This window comes from Haliotis rufescens, unplaced genomic scaffold, assembly GCF_023055435.1.
Source record: "Haliotis rufescens isolate VD_foot unplaced genomic scaffold, xgHalRufe1.0.p SCAF_50, whole genome shotgun sequence".
NCBI classification, from domain to species: domain Eukaryota; kingdom Metazoa; phylum Mollusca; class Gastropoda; order Lepetellida; family Haliotidae; genus Haliotis; species Haliotis rufescens.
Genome location: NW_025964224.1, coordinates 1,001,010 through 1,022,631, shown reverse-complemented (window position 1 = coordinate 1,022,631; position 21,622 = coordinate 1,001,010). Strand labels below are relative to the sequence as shown.

At 39.8% G+C, this 21,622-nt stretch overlaps 2 protein-coding genes across 3 annotated transcripts in view; one reads left to right on the top strand and one right to left on the bottom strand.

The window, feature by feature from the left end:
- The window catches only part of LOC125374038 (deoxycytidylate deaminase-like), a 28,564-nt gene extending 11,369 nt beyond the window's left edge, over positions 1 to 17,195 (bottom strand). The window contains exon 1 of one of the 2 annotated variants that reach the window (XM_048384735.1): positions 16,719 to 17,195. In XM_048384735.1, the coding sequence (XP_048240692.1) occupies positions 16,719 to 16,750 (32 nt within the window). In that variant the 5' untranslated portion in view covers positions 16,751 to 17,195. Of the gene's footprint in view, positions 1 to 8,165; positions 8,693 to 16,718 lie in introns of those variants that run through there. The other variant, XM_048384736.1, reaches the window with a different exon arrangement.
- A 1,989-nt stretch (positions 17,196 to 19,184) lies between these two features.
- On the top strand, positions 19,185 to 20,971 carry LOC125374040 (deoxycytidylate deaminase-like). Its single transcript, XM_048384747.1, has 2 exons — positions 19,185 to 19,698; positions 19,861 to 20,971. Exons 1-2 carry the CDS (start codon positions 19,586 to 19,588, stop codon positions 19,976 to 19,978), a joined length of 231 nt encoding a protein of 76 aa, XP_048240704.1. The 5' UTR covers positions 19,185 to 19,585; the 3' UTR covers positions 19,979 to 20,971.
- The last annotated feature ends 651 nt before the right edge of the window (positions 20,972 to 21,622 follow it).

Below are 21,622 nucleotides of genomic sequence, written 5' to 3'. Positions count from 1 at the left end.
ACCGGTACTATGCATGTTGTATAAACTGTCAATATGCGTCTATGTTAAATTGACAATATGTGTGGAGGTTAAACTGTCAATATGCGTAGAGGTTAAACTGTCAACGTGTGTATGTTAAACTGACAATATGTGTGGATCGGGTATACATGATGTAATGGTAGGGTCTATCAGTGCAGGTTACAGTGGCACTATGAGTGCAGGTTACACTGGCACTATGAGTGCAGGTTACACTGGCTCTATGAGTGCAGGTTACAGTGGTACTATGAGTGCTGGTTACACTGGCTCTATGAGTGCAGGTTACACTAACACTATGAGTGCAGGTTACACTGGCACTATGAGTGCAGGTTACACTAGCACTATGAGTGCAGGTTACACTGATTCTATGAGTGCAGGTTACACTGGCACTATGAGTGCTGGTTACACTGGCTCTGTGAGTGCTGGTTACACTGGCACTATGACTGCAGGTTACACCGGTACTATGCATGTTGTATAAACTGTCAATATGCGTCTATGTTAAATTGACAATATGTGTGGAGGTTAAACTGTCAATATGCGTAGAGGTTAAACTGTCAACGTGTGTATGTTAAACTGACAATATGCGTGGATCGGGTATACATGATGTAATGGTAGGGTATATATGATGTAACGGTGGGTATACATGATGTAATGGTGGGCTATATATGATGTAGTGGTGGGTATACATGATGTAATCGTGGGTATATATGATGTAATGGTGGGTATACATGATGTAATCGTGGGTATATATGATGTAATGGTGGGTATACATGATGTAATCGTGGGTATACATGATGTTATGGTGGGTATACACGATGTAATGGAGGGTATACATGATGTAATGGTGGGTATACATGAGGTGAGGTGAGGTGAGATTGGGTTTAACGTCGCGTCCAAGATTATTGCACTTATATAGCGACGTGCATGCACGTGTATGTGTGTGTGTGGCTGCTTGTACTAGTCCGGACTGATGCCGATTTATAGTGCTAGCTCACTGAGATACCATGCCGCAGTTTAACATGAATACCCCACTCAGACACAGTATACTGACTCCGAGCCGACCAGTCCTTGTTTTAGCCCCTTAATGCCGAGCGCCAGACAGGGTAACAACAAGTACAATCTTTTAACGTCTTTTTGTATGACGCGGCCCGGGGATCGAACCCTGGACCTTCCGCTCTCCGGGCGGACGCTCTACCACAAGACCACGGAGGCGGTCGCGGGTATACATGAAGTTATGGTGGGTATACATGATGTAATGGTGGGTATATGTGATGTAATGGTGGGGTATATATTATGCAATGGTGGGTATCCATGAAGTAATGGTGGGTCTAGATGATGTAATACGGGTCTACATGATGTAATGGTGGTTATATATTATGAGAGTACCATCATGTTCAGATGAGCATGATAATTTAACTGCTTAATGGTATAAAAGAATTTTCATGAATTCACCTTGTCTCTATGTGATGTAATAAACATCATTTTTGCGGAGGAGACATTCAAAGTGGACATGGCGTTGTGTGGCACAAGGACACGTGCAAAATATAATGTATCATTGAACTTCCATAGCAATGTATGGAATATGCTTGTGAGAGATTCTAATTTGGGTGTTTTCATTTAATGTGTGTGTGTGTGTGTGTGTGTGTGTGTGTGTGTTTGTGTGTGTGTGTGTGTGTGTGTGTGTGTGTGTGTGTGTGTGTGTGTGTGTGTGTGTGTGTGTGTGTGTGTTTGTGTGTGTGTACTCGCATTTGTGACATCGTGAGGACCAAGAAAAAGTAGAACACCAACGTTGTGAGGACGTTTTCAAAATAGAGGACTTGCACCCCAGTCCTCGGATTGACATTGCATATGTGGCATCAGTGAGAGCCCACATGTCTGTAGCATAAGTTTTATGACAGTCCTCAGATTGGGGTATTTTAAGACTTTCGTTACACACCCATCATGCGCTAAACACACTTTACTCGCTCGAAAACGTGTACGATTAAGAGATGTGCTTAACCCCTCAGCCAATCATATTTGCTTCCTGTATCTAGAGCCAATCAGAGACGATCTTACTACCATCCAATCAATTGTGTCGAAACTCGAAAGGCAACATTACTAACACAAAACACTGCGTGCAACAATAATAATGATGAAGACAACTGCGACCTCGCTGTACGGAGCTGATTTCCCCGCGTATTAAGTCCTCCATTTGCCGCCAAAGGTAAGTTTGTGTTTTTATATTTTTTGAACTGATTGAAACAGATTTTTAAAGACAATGAGTGATGTACCATCATAAAATGCCTAGAATATTGCTCTAGTAGACAATTTGAGTTGTCGGATTTAGCCGTTTTATGGTTTGATTACATTATAATTAAATTTTCGTTGTGTTCATGGAAATTCCTGCATTCTGATAAGCTGAATTGGCTTTATCTGTAAAAACATCAGCATCCTGCATAGACTCACTGCCAATTAGCTGTAAGTTGATAATCTTGTGGTATGTTTAAATTAATTTTATTTTTGTTTTGTGCATTTGGTGTATTTTTACTCTTTCTGAATATCTCATTTATATCATATAGCGTATTTCTACTAATGTATTTCTGTATGCCTCATTATTCTCAACATTTGACACATAAAATAAGAATGGCTGCGTGACAAGATGGTTTTAAGTTCTTTTATGTGTTGATGTTATTAGCTGTTGGCTTGAAAGGCCTCAAATAGCTGTAAAGTACATTATAAAACTGTAAAGTGCATTGTGAACAGAAAAGGTTTGTCAAGGGCTTTCTCAGTTATTGTGGTGTCCATCAACACTTGTCTAGCGTACTCCAGCTTTTTATTTTTATGGCTGTTGGTCCTTAGGTCCATTAACTTTTGAATCTGGATTTCAAACATGGTCTCAGGACAACAATTGCTCTCATTAGACTAAAGATTTGATAATACTTACAGATAAACTATTTCAGTTTTGATTTAGTGGATGATTAAGACACAACTTGCATTAGTTGTTTGTTGGAATTGATCTTCCAATGTTGCGGGCGGAAAATCTTAGTACTGGAGTGTGCATGCACCTCTTTCAGCATGAGTTTTTTTATATGAGACCAATAAACGTGTTAAATCTATATGTATCAAGTACATAAGTACTTAAATTTCAGTGTCAGTCTATCGATAAGGAACTGTTAAAATATTATTTACAAATTGGTCCTCTCTTTAATGGTTGTTAGTTGTTAATAGTGATATTTATAACTCGGCACCTTAAGATATATGTGCATGTTTTATTCTATGGAAACATTCCACATTTCAGAACCCGCCGACAGACCTCCTGTTAAAAGACCACCGATCAGTAAAGTTCATACGTCCATCGGTACTTCAGTAGAAACCCCCGACAGACCTCCTGTTGAAAGACCACCGATCAGTCCAGTTCATACGTCCATCAGTACTTCAGTAGAAACCCCCGACAGACCTCCATTTGAAAGACCACCAATCAGTCCAGTTCATACGTCCATCAGTACTTCAGGAGAGACCCCCGACAGACCTCCTGTTGAAAGACCACCGATCAGTCCAGTTCATACGTCCATCAGTACTTCAGGAGAGACCCCCGACAGACCTCCTGTATGCACCTCTTTCAGCATGAGTTTTTTTATATGAGACCAATAAACGTGTTAAATCTATATGTATCAAGTACATAAGTACTTAAATTTCAGTGTCAGTCTATCGATAAGGAACTGTTAAAATATTATTTACAAATTGGTCCTCTCTTTAATGGTTGTTAGTTGTTAATAGTGATATTTATAACTCGGCACCTTAAGATATATGTGCATGTTTTATTCTATGGAAACATTCCACATTTCAGAACCCGCCGACAGACCTCCTGTTAAAAGACCACCGATCAGTTAAGTTCATACGTCCATCGGTACTTCAGTAGAAACCCCCGACAGACCTCCTGTTGAAAGACCACCGATCAGTCCAGTTCATACGTCCATCAGTACTTCAGTAGAAACCCCCGACAGACCTCCATTTGAAAGACCACCAATCAGTCCAGTTCATACGTCCATCAGTACTTCAGGAGAGACCCCCGACAGACCTCCTGTTGAAAGACCACCGATCAGTCCAGTTCATACGTCCATCAGTACTTCAGGAGAGACCCCCGACAGACCTCCTGTTGAAAGACCACCGATCAGTCCAGTTCATACGTCCATCAGTACTTCAGGAGAGACCCCCGACAGACCTCCTGTTGAAAGACCACCGATCAGTCCAGTTCATACGTCCATCAGTACTTCAGGAGAGACCCCCGACAGACCTCCTGTTGAAAGACCACCGATCAGTCCAGTTCATACGTCCATCAGTACTTCAGGAGAGACCCCCGACAGACCTCCTGTTGAAAGACCACCAATCAGTCCAGTTCATACGTCCATCAGTACTTCAGGAGAGACCCCCGACAGACCTCCTGTTGAAAGACCACCGATCAGTCCAGTTCATACGTCCATCAGTACTTCAGGAGAGACCCCCGACAGACCTCCAGTTGAAAGACCACCGATCAGTCCAGTTCATACGTCCATCAGTACTTCAGTAGAAACCCCCGACAGACCTCCAGTTGAAAGACCACCGATCAGTCCAGTTCATACGTCCATCAGTACTTCAGGAGAGACCCCCGACAGACCTCCTGTTGAAAGACCACCGATCAGTCCAGTTCATACGTCCATCAGTACTTCAGGAGAGACCCCCGACAGACCTCCTGTTGAAAGACCACCGATCAGTCCAGTTCATACGTCCATCAGTACTTCAGGAGAGACCCCCGACAGACCTCCTGTTGAAAGACCACCGATCAGTCCAGTTCATACGTCCATCAGTACTTCAGTAGAAACCCCCGACAGACCTCCAGTTGAAAGACCACCAATCAGTCCAGTTCATACCTCTATCGGTACGTCAGGAGAGACCCCCGACAGACCTCCTGTTAAAAGACCGCCGATCAGTCCAATTCATCGGTACTTCAGTAGAAACCCCCGACAGATCTCCAGCTGAAAGACCACCAATCAGTCCAGTTCATACCTCTATCGGTACTTCTATATGCTGTTCTGCATCACTCAACCTGCTTCAAGACGCAGCCAGACCAGGTCCTATTGACACACGTAAGTTGACTATACTATACACACATAACTCCAGTTATGATCTGGTATTTTATCATTTTAGCTCTTCTGTCCCGCAGCGGTAGCCGTAAACCTTGCACGTTTTCTACTTATGAAACCGCTTGATAGATTGAGGTGAAATTGTGTGTGTATCTTTGTCACCCACAAGGGGGTGCAACTTTATTCAAAACATGAAAATGACAATTTCCATATGACAATCTTTGATTTTCTGCATAAAAAAAACCTTAGCCCTGGTGATTTGTTGAAGACATTTGCATCACTTTTGCAGATTAATTTCATAATTAGGCTCTGAAATTAGGCCACATCCACTTTCAAGTCTTCCTAATTTACCAAGTGTCTCTAATACCTGTAAATATAAACTGAATTGAACCACACTTTGCCTTTAGATTTTGTTTGTCATTGTCCATGTATATTCGACCATCTACATATTAAATATGTGATGTCATTTGATTAGTTCAATTTGAAGCTGGGCTAACTTTTAACATGGCCGTGGGCTTATTATTTCAATGTGTGTGTTTAGTCCAAACCATTTATTTAAGTTTTACCTACTAATCATTTGTCTTCTGATTGGCTGAATTTGAAATAAGGCCTACATATAGAAATAGGGACATAATGGGATCAAACTTAGCCTTTGGGTTTATAATGACAATGTCTCTGTGTATACCTAACAATATTTCCATATTGATTTGGTCAAATGTCATTTGCTCATGTCGCTTGGCTGTATTATAAATGATTTGCTGCTTTCACAGTTTTTGTCTTACACCTGTCAGATTGTAAACAGGTGCAGATGGGAATGGCAGGATGATTTTAAAATCTACTTGAGGAAGCACCCAAAGTTCCAATCCTACATGACCCTGTACAGTTTTTTTCAGTTATGATTTTTCTGTTCAAGGTACTGGTACAACATGTGAAACAAGAAACGAGAAACGAGTCTATCAAGCTGTAAGGCATCAAAAATGGTCATAAGAAGAGAGAGAAGCTTTTGAAAGACAATTGGGAAAATTCTACTATTTGAAATCACTGCCAGGAAAACTTAACTGTGAAATGGCAAGTCAAAACGAACCTGTTCTCCTGCAACGGCCTTGGAAGCAGATTAAGTATTACATAAATAATCACAAGTAAATGTGTCAAACTGTTTGTCCCTGACAGTTTACATTGTAATTATGAAGCTCACTTTGACTCACAAAAAGGTCTTTAGCAACAGTAATGTCATTATCATTGTCTGCTTTGTGAGGTTACCGTCCTTACTTTTAGACATCGAAGTGAGCTTGGGTTTTGTTATGGCCCTTTGTCCGTCCACCCGTCTGTAAACTGTTCACAAAACTTCTTCGCACTAACTACTGGGTATATGTTGCCGGGCAACAATGAGTGTGGTTTTAATTGTCTTCTCATGTTGCAGTACATTGTAAACTCAATTTTCATTGGCCAAGTTATGTGTAACCACCAACCAATAAATCATTTACAATTACTGAATTGTAAACAGGGGAGTACTGTTTTACAGCAATAAAACTATGTGTGTTCAGGTTATGAGCAAACCCGGGCTGTTTTTGATGATATTTATTTATTATTTATATAGCTTGGACCAAAGAGTTACTTTTACCAAATTTTAACGAAATGTTATAGTTATATTTGGGATATTACTTTCTCGTTAAAGGACATATTATATGACTTCTTCTGGGGTTGCATCAAACCTGGGGATCACACCCACAGTACTCAATGGCAGCGATCTGTACCACTTTGCCACGTTAAGAAGCAAGTTCAACAACTGGTAGTCTGGAACACTTAAACCAGTCTTATAGATGTAATTAGCACTGATGGGACACGACCCCTAAACAAGTATTAGATCCGGTACCTTAATCAGAAAGTGTTTTTCCCTATTACAACATATATGCTAGAATCTCTACAGATGTTTATAATAAAGTGGAAGCTTTCAAGAAAAGGACCTGGCGAGTTAGACAGGGGATATAGAAACATGTTCATTTGTCTGTCAAGTTGCTATTGCTTTCACAGAAATGTAAATTTTGCAATTCTGTAACTCTGTGCTGAATTTGTCTGGGGCTGAACTACTGTGTGTATCACTATGATCATTTGGGTACATGTTCTCGGTGTAACTAGCTACAGTAAAGTAGGGGGAGGTCGGGTACATGTTCTCGGTGTAACTAGCTACAGTAAAGTAGGGGGGAGGTCCGGTACATGTTCTCGGTGTAACTAGCTACAGTAAAGTAGGGGGAGGTCGGGTACATGTTCTCGGTGTAACTAGCTACAGTAAAGTAGGGGGAGGTCCGGTACATGTTCTCGGTGTAACTAGCTACAGTAAAGTAGGGGGGAGGTCCGGTACATGTTCTCGGTGTAAATAGCTACAGTAAAGTAGGGGGGAGGTCCGGTACATGTTCTCGGTGTAACTAGCTACAGTAAAGTAGGGGGAGGTCGGGTACATGTTCTCGGTGTAACTAGCTACAGTAAAGTAGGGGGAGGTCGGGTACATGTTCTCGGTGTAACTAGCTACAGTAAAGTAGGGGGAGGTCCGGTACATGTTCTCGGTGTAACTAGCTACAGTAAAGTAGGGGGCGGTCGGGTAGCCTAGTGGTTTAAGTGTTTGCTCGTCATGCCAAAGACCCGGGTTCGATTCCCGACATGGGTAAAATGTGTGAAGCCCATTTCTGGTGTCCCCCGCTGTGATATTGCTGGAATATTGCTAAACGCGGTGTAAAACCGTATTCACTCACTCGCTCACTACAGTAAAGTAGGGTTTTTGATTTGAAAAATTCAAAATGTCCACTATGGCAACAGTCATAAATATGAAGTATAGCCTGCAAACTCCAAAACTACTGCATATATTATGTTTTTTCATATTTTAGGAATATGTTCATGATCAAACTTCTGGTACATGTATTTTCTTTAAAAACAATCATAACAGATTACGAATAATTGATCATGTTAAAAGGTCAAAGGATATTTCACTTCAGATTCAGATGTGATTTTTGTCAGTCATTAATAAATTCAATAAAATACAACATAAAACATACTGACTTGTTTATTAAAGTTTGCGTTTCCTTCTACGAAAGATCTTCGTAGCTTGTTTGACAGTATTGTTGACTTCTGCGTGTAGATTCAACAGCATCAGGTTGTTTATCCGTTGTTGGGAAAGACGATTGCGACTGGCAGAGTGTATCCTGTTTTGCAAACTGAATCCACGTTCAGCATCAACGCTGCTAACTGGGATAGCAAGTGCTATCGAGCACAGAGTGGAAAAGCTGGGATAAATATCTGAAAGTTCAGAAATAACTGTCTTGCAACTTTGTTCGAACGAGTCGGCTCCTATGTTGTTGACCGCCATCTTGAAAGGTGTGAAGTCCTGCTGCGCCCGGATGCGATTGATGATGTCATTTTCAGCTGGACCAATCGGGAGGCAGAATTTGTCCAGTAATTTCTCGAGGGATTCCCTTCCGTGAGCTGTCAGTTCCTCTTGCGTTTGGGGAAATCGGCTTGGGTTGAGCACTTTGTCCAGACAAGTAACGATATCAAGCGAGTCATCCGGAAATCTTTTTCTCAGAGAGTTACAGAGTTCCTCAATAAACCCACAACAGGTTTTCACAAACGCATTGATAGATCGCGGGTCCCCATATGTGACCTGAATTCCACAAAATTCCCCGTTGTTCAGAATATCCAAGAAATTCTGTTCATTTTCACCTGCGGCGTTTTCTAGACTGGCAAGGGAGTCAATCGTAGAATTCACAATTGGCATAATCATGCCCAAGTTGATATTCTCTCTCTGAAAAAGAGTAACAATTTTGTCCATCACATGGAGCACGTCAGTCATCATGTAAGGAAGTCGGATAAAGGAGTACGTTCGAATTTTCTTCTGAATATTCGTGGCAACAGCGTTGTTTCGCTTGGCAGATTCCTCTTCAATTTCGAGAACAAGAGCTGGCCAGTTAGATGTCACTGCTTTTACCGCCCGTCCCACGGAAAGCCAACGAACACTGCATGGTTGTTTTAAACTTGAAAAGTCAGAATCTTCAAGGACCTCTGAAAGTTTTCGCAATCTGTTGTATTGCGTTGCTGAATATTCAAACAGTTTGTAGATATCATTCAATGTCCTATATTCCGCTACGACCTTCGAAATCTTCGCTGCATCGGCTGAAGCAAGTGCGACAAGATGGGCTATGCAATGGACCTGCACAAGATATGAATTATGATCCTGCAACCTCTTCCCAACTCCTGAGTGTTTCCCGGTCATAACAGACGCACCATCCGATCCTAGACCGACCACTTTTTCCAAAGGAATGTTCCATTGAGGCAAAACAAACAATGTTTTATCGGACATGTTAGCCGACAACGTTCATATTTATCGGCTTGTTGATATTTTTATCGGTAAAATACCGGCAATTACCGGAGAACGGAAACACTGTTATTGCAGATAATTTTGTGAAGTAAGGCATATCCCTTCATTTTGCAAGAAACCCAATACGGTGGACAAGTCCATTTCCCACTGAATGGAGTTTGATGAGTGTCCTGATTTCATTAAATCTGTTTCATCTGCATTTCTTCAAGCTATTATCCTTTCTTATGTTTGCTCATATGTCAAGTACATACAAATATGAAGAGAATTGGCATAAGACATGCTTTAGAGCAAATGGCTCTTTTTGGTTTTGACACTTCGTCTAATGTATCTTGTTACATTAATCATTGTTTATGATAATGGGTTTCATTTGAATTTTATTGATGATTTTGTGGTTCCATTTGTATCAATGTCCATTTCTTCCTCAATTTTTGTGGCATGTGTTAACATGTGTAAGTTAGTACACATTGCTGTATTACGGTTAGAAGTTGGATTGAGGTATAATGTGCCAGTGTGTGTACATAGCAGACTTTAATACATTAACATTAATGAGGTCAGCTACCTTGATTTACTTGCAAACAGATGCTCCAACTCTTTCAAATAGCATATAACATACAGCCAGCTACATAGTTCTTGGACATATTTTTTTATGGAGTACTGCAAAATGTTAAATTGTTATTTGAATGTTAGTCAACTGAATTAAAACTCAAATGCCCTGATGCTCCATGAAATCGTATAATTGAAACAGCTGAATGTTCCATGAAAGACTCACTGATGTCCTCATCAAGGCACAGCTCAAAATAGCACACACTTTAGGTCTCGTTTGTGATATCCAACAAGGACCTCACGATGAAGTTGTTTGAACATCGAAGTAATTTCACACCAAGGTCCGTGCCTCGTTATCAAAATAGTACACACAAACACACACACCCAGGTCCGTGCCTCACCATCAAAATAGTACAACACACACACACCAAGGTCCGTGCCTCACCATCAAAATAGTACAAACACACACACCAAGGTCATCAGTTGAGTTTCTTCAAGCCATTTATCTTTAAAAGAGCCAATAGCTCTTTTTGTTTTGAAACTAAATATAATGTTTTGTTAGGTTTGGGTAAGATTTCACAATGTTCTTTTGTTTTTGTTAGTGATGTAGACAACTGTCTTTTTCATACTGGCTTTAGACTGCAAAGACCACTTTACTGTTTTTACCTTGTATTTTTCAACTGATGCAATTCAGAAACTGTTTTTGTGTGGTTCTTCAGGTTTTTTTTTTTTAATATTATTACTTTGTTGACATCTCTGCCCACCCTTAATTTAAAAAAAAAATGTTTACCGGTACATAAAATTAAACTTTCAGCAATAAATTCTTTTTTTATTTTGCTAAGTCCATGAAGATTTCAGCAATCTAAAAATTGATATTTTTATTTTACCTGCAGATCATATTTCTTTATGAAATAACTTTCAAAATGTGTTGAGATTTTCGACCATTGACTCTGAGAAAAAACAAAATAACTGCCTTAAATATAAGAGGAGTGACAGTAAGTATCACCATATGTGTGCATAGCGATATGTTTAACACAATAGGCTCTTATTGAGAGAAATGACTGATCTTAAAGGTGATTTTACCAAATTTCATCATGAAAAGTTGCATATCTATTCCGGAATAGCCTGTTTTCATGGCTTTGATAGACAGGATTTTTATGTGATGACATAAAACTTCATGATGCCTTTTTTCTGTATTTAACAGGATTGTATGGAAATTATCAATATTTTGTATTATACTTGCGTGATAATGTTTTCAAATAGTGTCCCATCCCTGCCATTGAGGTAATTCAGAAATGGTTAGCTGGCCTAAAGGGACAACGTTTTGCTTTTTGTCATAATGGACAAACTCCAATTTTTATATATTTTTAGAACTTGTTTAAGGATTTTCATTTGGAATAAAACAAATTTATCAAGATGCTGCATTATATATTTTGGGGGCATGCAACATTAATCTACGACAATTACAAAAGTGGAGACAAGTTACTAGAGACGGAGACCAGTCTTCCTCTTTTCTCATGAATACAAAGTTGGTATATGTATGATATGTAATAGTAACACTAACAATTTGATGGGTTCGAATCTCAGTTCACCCCGATTATGTTTCTATGTTTGTCAGCACCATACATGGGTTTCACCAAAGTGGTAAATGTCCTGCATCACTTCAAGCTTACCTCTCACATTAAGCCAACATGCGTGGTATAACGGGAACACTGTTAAAAGCGGCATTAAACCCAACTCACTCACTCACTCACTTGCTCAAAACATTTGCCAAATGACTTAAGTTTCCACTGTGGGCTATCAAACAGTTGTTCGCTGCTGGACTTTTGGAATTTGACAATCAATCACAATCAATTATCAAATATGAGATTGGGATATTGAATATGATTTAGCATATGGATATTAAAAACAAGTTTTTTAAGGAAAATAGTGTTAAAAACGGATTTTGTAAGGAAAACCATTTCCATAAGATGACTTCTGAGCTCACCTTGACCTTTTGGCCCAAGTGAGCCAATGTCATGGATTGTTTGTCCATTGTTATTTGATTTAAAAACAACTTTTAAACCACTAAACCTGTGAAGGTGAAACTTAGTGAGTACATATTCCTCTCCTATACTGAAAGTGTGAAGGCCCACCTGATGTTTTTCATATTACTTTTGTTAATCATGTTATGCCATGACACATTGATGATAGTAATTTAAAAGGATCGGGTGGCTTTTAATCCTTTTTGAGTTGTATAGGATGACACCATGATCTGTTCAAATAATGTTGATCCAAATTTCAATACCCCATATTGATAAAGCTATATTTAGCAATTAGTCTAGTTTTGAAGTAAAAAGTATGTAGCAAGTGTGCAGTTGGTCTTATCAGGTCGTATGGTAGGCCAGTCTCTAGATTATTAACCCCATTGTAATCTTTTCCTTTTCACTTTTCCAACATGTTATATGCAAGTATAGGAGGACAGAAGTGCAATTAAATTTTAAATGGCTATATTTCTTGTTAATGCTACAGATATTTGGTCATTACTGGACAGGCTTATTCCACACACCAAGGTTATTACACATCCTCATTAAGATGACTATGCTTGTCGTAAAAGGCGACTAATGGGATCGGGTGGTCAGGCTCGCTGACTTGGTTGATGCATGTCATGATATTAATCACTGAATTGTCTGGTCCAGACTTGATTATTTACAGACCACCAACACAAAGCTGGAATATTGCTGAGTGTGGCGTTAAACAAACAAATATCCATCCAACATCCATCCTCATTATGAAGGCATTGTTATACACCGCAAGGGCACACGTAATCATGGTACTCACAATGAAGGCTTTGGTGTATTAATCGCAAGGGCTAACACACTGCCTCTCTTATAATAACACATCCAAGTCCTCGAGATGAAGGCATTCTCATACATCGCAAGGACACATACTCAGGTCCACGCTTATCACACATCCAAGTCCTCGTACTGAAGGCATTGCAATACATCTTAAGGGCATACACACTCTGGTCTTTGTACTGAAGATATCGCAATACATCTTAAGGGCATACACACTCTGGTCCTTGTACTGAAGGTATCGCAATACATCTTAAGGGCATACACACTCTGGTCCTTGTACTGAAGGTATCGCAATACATCTTAAGGGCATACACACTCTGGTCCTTGTACTGAAGGTATCGCAATACATCTTAAGGGCATACACACTCGGGTCCTTGTACTGAAGGTATCGCTATACATCTTTAGGGCATACACACTCTGGTCCTCGCTAATAACACATCCAGGTCCTCGTACCGAAGGCATCACAATACATCTTAAGGGCACACACCAAGGCGTTCGCGATGAAGACATTTCTGACAGATCAGAATAGATAGATACTTCACTCTGCCACGAATAAAGACGTAAAAGGACTCAGCAGCCTTCTCTCTGTTTTAAAGGTGATAGCCGAGTAATCAGCTCTACCAAGTTAATTCCCCCACTATCTTGGCTATTGTGACGTAGCAAACGGGACCACGCCCACACAAGGCAATGCCCGAAACACAAGCTACGTCATACATATCCATTATTAATATACATTGCGAGGACCAACGAAATGCATTATGGGAATGGTCCTCACAAGTAAGTCCTCATTTGTCATGCAGGTCTAGAAAAAACGCTATCTCAGACCAGTTTACCTTAGGAATAAAACTAAGGGCGAAACCGAATTATCTGTGGTTCGAGAAGGGAGCTAACTCCGTTTGCCCACAGGAGTCCGTATCTAAAAATAGACGCCCTCATGCATATTCATGACCATCTCCACACACGAGCCCGGGATGTGGAGATGGTCATGAATATGCATGAGGGCGTCTATTTTTAGATACGGACTCCTGTGGTTTGCCTAACCGAAAGTTCGAGGTGGGCCCACATTCGAAACTAAACGCACTTGTTCTTGAGAATATATACTAAGTAAACAAACCCGCATAACGAACTCATAATTTGTCTATTTTAAATAAGTATTATGACTTATAATTGGATTAAAATGTACAAATAAGATGGCAATACAGCAGAACTCACTTCTACGAACATCGCCAAACTAGGTCGTGGGGTCATTAATATTCATGAGTTATTTCTTTTATGGAACAAGTTCTCGGAAACGTTTGAGGCTTGTATCATGTCATGTCAAGTGTAGACATATTTTCAGGCTTATATCGCCACCAACACTGATGGTTAGATTGATGTGTTATATTGGAAAATGTAGAATGAGTGGTATTGCCTCTGTAAATTAATTTGAAGTAGATTTAAGTTTCTTGCTTGGTAGCTATTTTTGTAAAACTAGTGTGGTCAGCTATGACGCAGTTATTCAAACTTCAAAGACTTTTGTGCCTTTCATGGAATTAATGTCACACGAAATGATTTATAAAGATATTTCCCATCAATATTACAAAATATGAATAATATAAAATGTCACATAATGACAAACGTGAGCCCAATAGCCCAAATGACTTCGTCAACCTAATGAAACCCAGCGATTTAAAAATGTGGGCCCACCTGTTTCGATCACTATAAGACGGGAACAATGTGGGCCCACATTTTAGAAAATGGTTATAAGTAAGCCAAGCTAATGAAGCTAGCGATTTTTTATGTGGTCCCTCCTTTTGCAATCACTATGACGGAAGAACGTCTACCCACTAGGCGATATACAAATGTGGGCCCACTTGTTTCGGTCACCATATATGACGGGAACAATGTGGGCCCACATTTGAGAAAATGATTATCAATATTTAAGTAGAATTTCGCGATTAATAAATGTGGTCCCTCCTGTTGCAATCAATATGACGGAAGAACGAAAGATGTGGGCCCACATGTTAGAAAATGGTTATCACCACTAAACCAACCTTAGAAGATGTACTGATGGAAACATAAATATATAATGCATTCAAACATTTAATTAAGAAAACGTTTTACCTTAGGGATAAGCTGGGCATTTAATAGCTGGACCAACAACGTACAGCGTGGGTGACGCCATTGCTCGCAAATACGAAAACAACGGAGATAGCTCCCGTTTGAAATTAGAGTGACCTCCCTTTCCCAATATGAACCCAAGCTCCTTCCGAGCGCGTGACACCTTCGTTACACTCTCGGTAATATCGCTGCCACTCCAAGCATGGTTGTGGCCACCTATTCACAGTGGGAAGTTTTGACTGGTGGCAGCGATAGTATAGAGAGCTCCGCGAACGTACTATCGCTGTGAGGAGCTTGATATGAACCACTGATAATGCAGTTTCGCCAAACTAAGTGATGAAGTTACTTGTGGACTTGGACAGATTCAAATTACAAACAATCATGCATCTAGCACCACTGGAACTAAGGGTCCTCATTACGGGGTTTCAGTATATGGCCCTCACTCCGCCGTGAATACAAGTGTGTGTGTGTGTGTGTGTGTGTGTGTGTGTGTGTGTGTGTGTGCACTAACACGTTGCCACACATTATACTGTCTCCGAACCGACCAGTCCTTGTTTTATCCCCTTTATGCCGAAAGCCAGGCAGGGTAACAGCAATTCTACCATGACATTGATGAATGCTTGATTCTGATTGGTTAAAAAGAGGTTTCTTTTTGCTACGGAAACCCCTTTCAAATATATTAAGCCTTTTCACACAAAAAACGTGCGTATGAATACATAGAAAGCCTACATATCGATTCACAGAAAAAGGCTGCCGATCGATCACCCCCATATGAACTGTAAAACATATCTATATTTCCTCTAATACACGCTGGGTCTCTAATACCAGCCAGGTCTCTAATACACGCCGAGTCAAGGGCTCTCGCGAAATTAATAGACGGCGTTTTGTGTCAAATAGAGGAAATATGGTAGTTTGATATCGGATGTTTGGGGCGTTCTAGGCCGCAAACCTGGTTGTTCGATGATGACTTTAAAAGATTTAACGAAGGCATATCTTTTGCATACAAATGAAATGTTTATGAAACTGTTAGAGAAATGTTCTATGGTGACCAGAATCAGAACAATTTAAGCTATTTCCTCATTGAAACAACCGACAATGAAAGTAAAATATAACATTATAAAAATTGTTTGAAAAAACAACATCACATCAGCAGGGATAGTTAGTCAACGTGTTAATGTTGAACAGCATCACACTGTGCATCAGGACTGGGTTGTCTTCTGGTTTCCTGCAATTCTTTAACAGCACTGTTACTGATAATTTCTTTGGCAACCATAACTGAGAGTGCAGTGCAGATACAGTGACAACCGGGACACGTTAGGACGGTTCTCATTTCAGGGTGGGGAGGTATCGATTCAGCAGTACCATGCTAGCTGGCTGCCGGCCGCATGGAACTCTGGGTAGGAGAGTGATCGATTCACAGAAAATGGCTGCCGATCGATCACCCCCATGTGAACTGTAAAACATATCTATATTTCCTCTAATACATAATAACACAGGTGCACAGATGCACAGGTCCGCGATCTTAGAACATTCCGAAAAGTGGTCACAGGTTTAGTTATATATGTAACAAATATTACTAAAGTTCAAGATTAAAATACGTATATCATATGGATTTGATTAATAGCATATAATAAAATATACCATCACACAGTTATTACGTTAGTTGTGGTGTTATGAGATGTCAGTGTATCTCAAACACCAATGGTATAAACACCACTCTTATGTAACACATGTATAATTATGGCAATCGACGTTTACCTGGTGTTTTCAGTTGGGTTTTCTGAATCCATGGTAGAACTTCTTGTTTCAGCAAGTGTGCAGACCTGGCGTATGATCACCAACCCCGACTGCAGCTGTTATATATATGCCTTACATTCTCGTCTTGATTGGTCAGGTTGTGTCAAGACAAGCCCTGACATGATTTACAGTAAAGATACGAACTGTATTCTAATGGGTTGCTTTGTAATTGTTGGTTCCCAACAAGTCCAAACTAGCAGATAAACATCCGCCCATTTTCTGCGAGGTAGTATATTTTTAAAGAAGTAAAAGGAATCTTTGAAACAAACACACCTTATCCGCCTCGTAATAGTACATTGGGATGGTCCAGTTCAATAAATGTTCATGTTTGGAGATGAAATCAATGGATGTTCTTAGTATAGAACTCAATTCACGTTGTCCTACTTCTTGTCTGTTTAGTATGTCTGGTTTTATTGATACTGGACACTGGTTAACACTGTTTCAATGAAGCGTTTCCTAGTATACCTTACTTGTAGTAGATGAGCGATGTGATACAAGGAAAAACGTAAATTACACATATCAATACACCGATTATTCCTATCCTGATGACAGCATTACATTCATACAATGCATATTTTGTTCTGAATCTTCCCCTTTACTGCTAGGAACAGAGAGGTGCAGGGAAATTGAAAACAATTCTAGAAGATGTACTCTTGAAGTTCCTGTTTTCACCCTCGATTTCAAGTTCAATACGTTCTGTCAGAAAATAAATCGATGTTAAAAGTTAGAGCCAGGGAATGTGGCAGTTTGAGGCGGGCCCTAGGTTATGTTGACCCAAGTATTGCAGTTACGAGCTGATCACTGCTGAGCACTGATCCATCCCTGTTGTGAGTTTAACGATCGAGAATTGTTCGCCAGTTTGATGTTTGAGTTTCCAATTTATATAGTGTTATGTAAGCAACCTGTGCCAAGTTAGAGTTAATACCGGAACGCACGGGTTGTATTTACGTTAACGTTAACTGAGACATTTTAAGTTGGAAGTGCTAGTGGACATTTGAACATCGTGTAAGCAATGGCACATTTTTTATACAGGTTTTATCTTGAATAATATGTAAATGAAACGATATAAGGTTCCACAACGTGCCGTCAAGAACTACATGGAACCGTGGTAAAGTGACATAACTTTATGTATTAGACTCATGTGAACGGGGATGGATATTCATCTCTTGGTGTTGTAATTAGTCAGATTATTAACTTTGTTTGTGTCCGTTCATAATACGATAATATATATACCCTGCACTACACACGTAGCAGATTTTTGCAAGTGGTTAAAGTTTATCTGCGGTAACGGTATACTGTGTTGCTCCCTGTCAATATGAAAAGTTTATCTTCGTCCACTCACATTAATGACCTAATGTGACCTAGTTGTAGTTTACTTTTGCTTACAGTTCTTGGAAAGGGTGGATCGATATTTGCTGATCGCCTGAACAATAGACAGACATGGGGCTGTGGTTGCAAGCAAAGCACACACAACAGGTTATCGTGTGTCCTATTTGAAATGAAAGAAACGAGTTTCCTTAAAATGTCTTAGTTACAAACAGATAGCCGGTACCCGGTTGTTACAGACATTGGCAAGAAAATATTTCATCTCAGTTCTGTAGAAAGTTATCAGCATCTCATTATATATGTTCTTGTTTTGTTCAATTCCGATTGTCTTTGTTGTTATTTATATCTGCTGAATGTTTTCTTTGTTAGTTATTTGAAAAGTAGATATTGCTGATTTTTAAGTGACTGACATTATTTATATCTGCTATATATAGTACTACCACTCTATTGTGTACTGCCATTGAATATGGCACTACCACTCTATTGTGTACTGCCATTGAAATTGCGGTTCAGTAATTTGTGTTGATTTGTAAACTAAGACGTAAGAGGCGACTAATGCGATCGGGTGGTCAGGCTCATTGACGTGGTTGATGCATGATAGATAGATAGATCAATGCTCATGATATTAATCATTCGATTGTCTGGTCCAGACTCGATTATTTATAGACTGCCGTCATATAGCTGGAATATTGCTGAGTGCGGGCGTTAAACAACCAACCAACCACCCAACCAACCAACCTTCTCCGAGCACAACGTCCAAACCTGTCCATTGTCAGCTAAATGTATTGATATTATAATGGACTAACCCAAGTATACCAGTGCATATAGCACAACCACTTTTTACCTTTTGCACGGGTGGGTATATTTACCCTTGGGGCAAAGAGCTTGCACGTAAACAGACGTACATCAGGTACATTAAGCCAGAGGTAGGCCATATGTCCATGAACAGACAGACAGTTTTCAAGATCGCCGGATTCATTTTGTTTATTTGGATGGACCCATCTTTTAGCCCCCGCATATGCCTCTGTTAATGCCGTTTCGGTGTTAAATTCTAACTCAAATACCCTATCAACATGCTAGTACACCAAAACAAGAAAGCCTATTTTATTCTGTTTATTTATTGTTCAAGCATGCAATACCAAGGGCAAGAGAGTGTATACAATGCAAGCATATCACACAAAAGAAACGTGACAATTACGTCCAATGAAGTGCAATAACCCTATCAGGGCTTGCTATCAGGGGATACATTCAGGGCATGCTATCAGGGCATGCTATCACAGAGCCTGACCGTATTATTGTATAACATGGCTGGAAGAGAGGAGTGAGATTGAGCAGAAAGTGGATTATTGTGAAAAGGGAACAGTTCTAGTCACTTCTTATTATGAAAGTATTCATTTCCAGTCTGCCACGCTGAACTGAACGCCATACTGAACAGGTTCTCTGCTGACTTGAAAGGCTGCACGATTTTCGTGACTCTGTTCCCATGTAACCACTGCACCCAGATGATCATTCAGTCTGGAATCCATGAGGTTGTCTACTTGTCAGATGAGAAAAAGGAAAAGGATGAGGTGAAAGCATCAAAGATACTTCTGGAGATGGCGGATGTCAAATACAGGTCAGTGATTGTTGTGGAGTTTGAGTCAAGCAACCTAACTGTCCTGAAGAAACGCTATCATGGCGAAGAATCATTTCCTGCGAATGAATATATGAATACGGTAATAACAATATCATCATTGACAGCTGCAATGTGCATCTAGAATGTAAACATGTAATTCAGAGCATATGAAGGAAAGATGGACCCAATCAAGATACAGTTTGCTCCAGGCTCCACTGATAATGTGGACCCAGTCCAGGAACAGCTTCTTCCAAGTTCCACTGATGATAGTGATTACTGAAGTGTTGCGAGGTGAATTTGTATGTGAACTGCTGTCTCAGTCTTAGATTCATGGGCCACTCACTGATCACATTCTTCAAGTTTGTAAAAGCTGACTTTACTGATTGTAACCAGACACAAACGTAGCATCTTTTGCTTCATCGTGCACAAATTTTACTGATTTCCAGCATCCATCCTCCCCGAGAAGGTGGTTATCCTCCTAATATACTTTTTAAACCAAAGAGGCCCTCTTTAGGTGATCTCTTTTGATGAGATTTGTTTTTTTTCAATTTATTCATGGTAGTGTTTGGATGGAGGTTGTTTTATCTATACGCTTTTACTTATACTTTTACTTATACTTATACTATCTCAGCGAAAACCAGCTGCCCTATAACTCTCTAGCGTGATGATGTTGGTCCAATCCCTCCACTATAAATCAGTTAAGCATGACACAAAAGAAAATATGGAACTTCATAATAATTATAAAAAGACACTCGCCTTTTTGATTGGTTTAAATTGTGTCGTTTAATTTTATTTGGGATAATTTAATTTGATGTAATAATAATTACAAATATCTGCTTAAAGTAGAGTAAAGAGTAGGGTCCACTGTACGGTTCCGACCATGGCTTATACACGTCTTTATAAATCACTATCAGCTGCTGTGATACTGTTCCACACAAAGGGAAAGTTGACCACTGGAAAATGGAAGTGCTCCCTCTTTTCAAGCAGTCTTGTGGATAGTTCTTGTCACCCGAATATACCTGCATAGATGCAAATATGAAACAGATGCGGCAGTTCCACCGACTCAACCTTTCTCTAGATAGACATGTGATAGAGATATTGCTTTTCCAGTATACCTGAAATGCTATTTGGTATCTATTTATTCTTTGTCATTCCACAGTTGACTTAAAATGTAATTGCTATGCTTCATTGAACGTAATTGTCACGCTTCTGTTGTGTAACATGCTTGCATTGTATACACCCTCATTCCCTTCGTATTTCTTGAAAAATAAATATAGAGAATAAAGTAAACTTTCTTGGTCTTCTGTATTATCATGTTGTTAGGGTATGAGGGCTGGACATCGTAACGGCAATATCTGAGGCATATGAGGTCGCCAGCAGCAAGCTCCATCCAAATATACAAAATGAGGCCTGTGTTATTGTGTCGAACTTAGACTTGAAATATAATATGAAAGGTCAACGCAAGAGAATATCCATGGTCCGGGTAGAATGGGAAATACATTTTCAAAAATCAACAAGAGACAACAGACTGACTGAAGTATTTAACAAAAGGAATCTAGATATCACACAAGAAGAGGGTCAGATTGTATTGTCTCTTCATTGACTACTCTAAGGCCTTTGACTGTGTTAAATGTTGGAGTCTCCAGCAAATGACAATCAAAGGGGATCTCTTGTAAGTTTATTGTTTCTATGTACTCCAAACTCTCAGCTTGTGTTAGGACGGACACTGGGTTGTCAAACTATTCAACGTGCAGTGTAGGAACAAACCAAGGGTTAAATAAAGCCTCAGATCTTCACAATATATATCAACATGGAGTGAGTGATTGAGTATTGTTTTACACCGCGTTTAGCAATATTCCAGCAATATCACGGCGGGGGACACCAGGAATGGACTTCACACATTGTACCCATGTCGGGAATCGAA

Bases quoted from the DNA above. Each gene is read 5' to 3' on its own strand.
- LOC125374040 (XM_048384747.1), top strand. From the start codon at position 19,586: ATGATCATTCAGTCTGGAATCCATGAGGTTGTCTACTTGTCAGATGAG. The intron at 19,699-19,860 runs GTCAGTGATTGT...CATGTAATTCAG, and splicing joins ATGGCGGATGTCAAATACAG to AGCATATGAAGGAAAGATGG.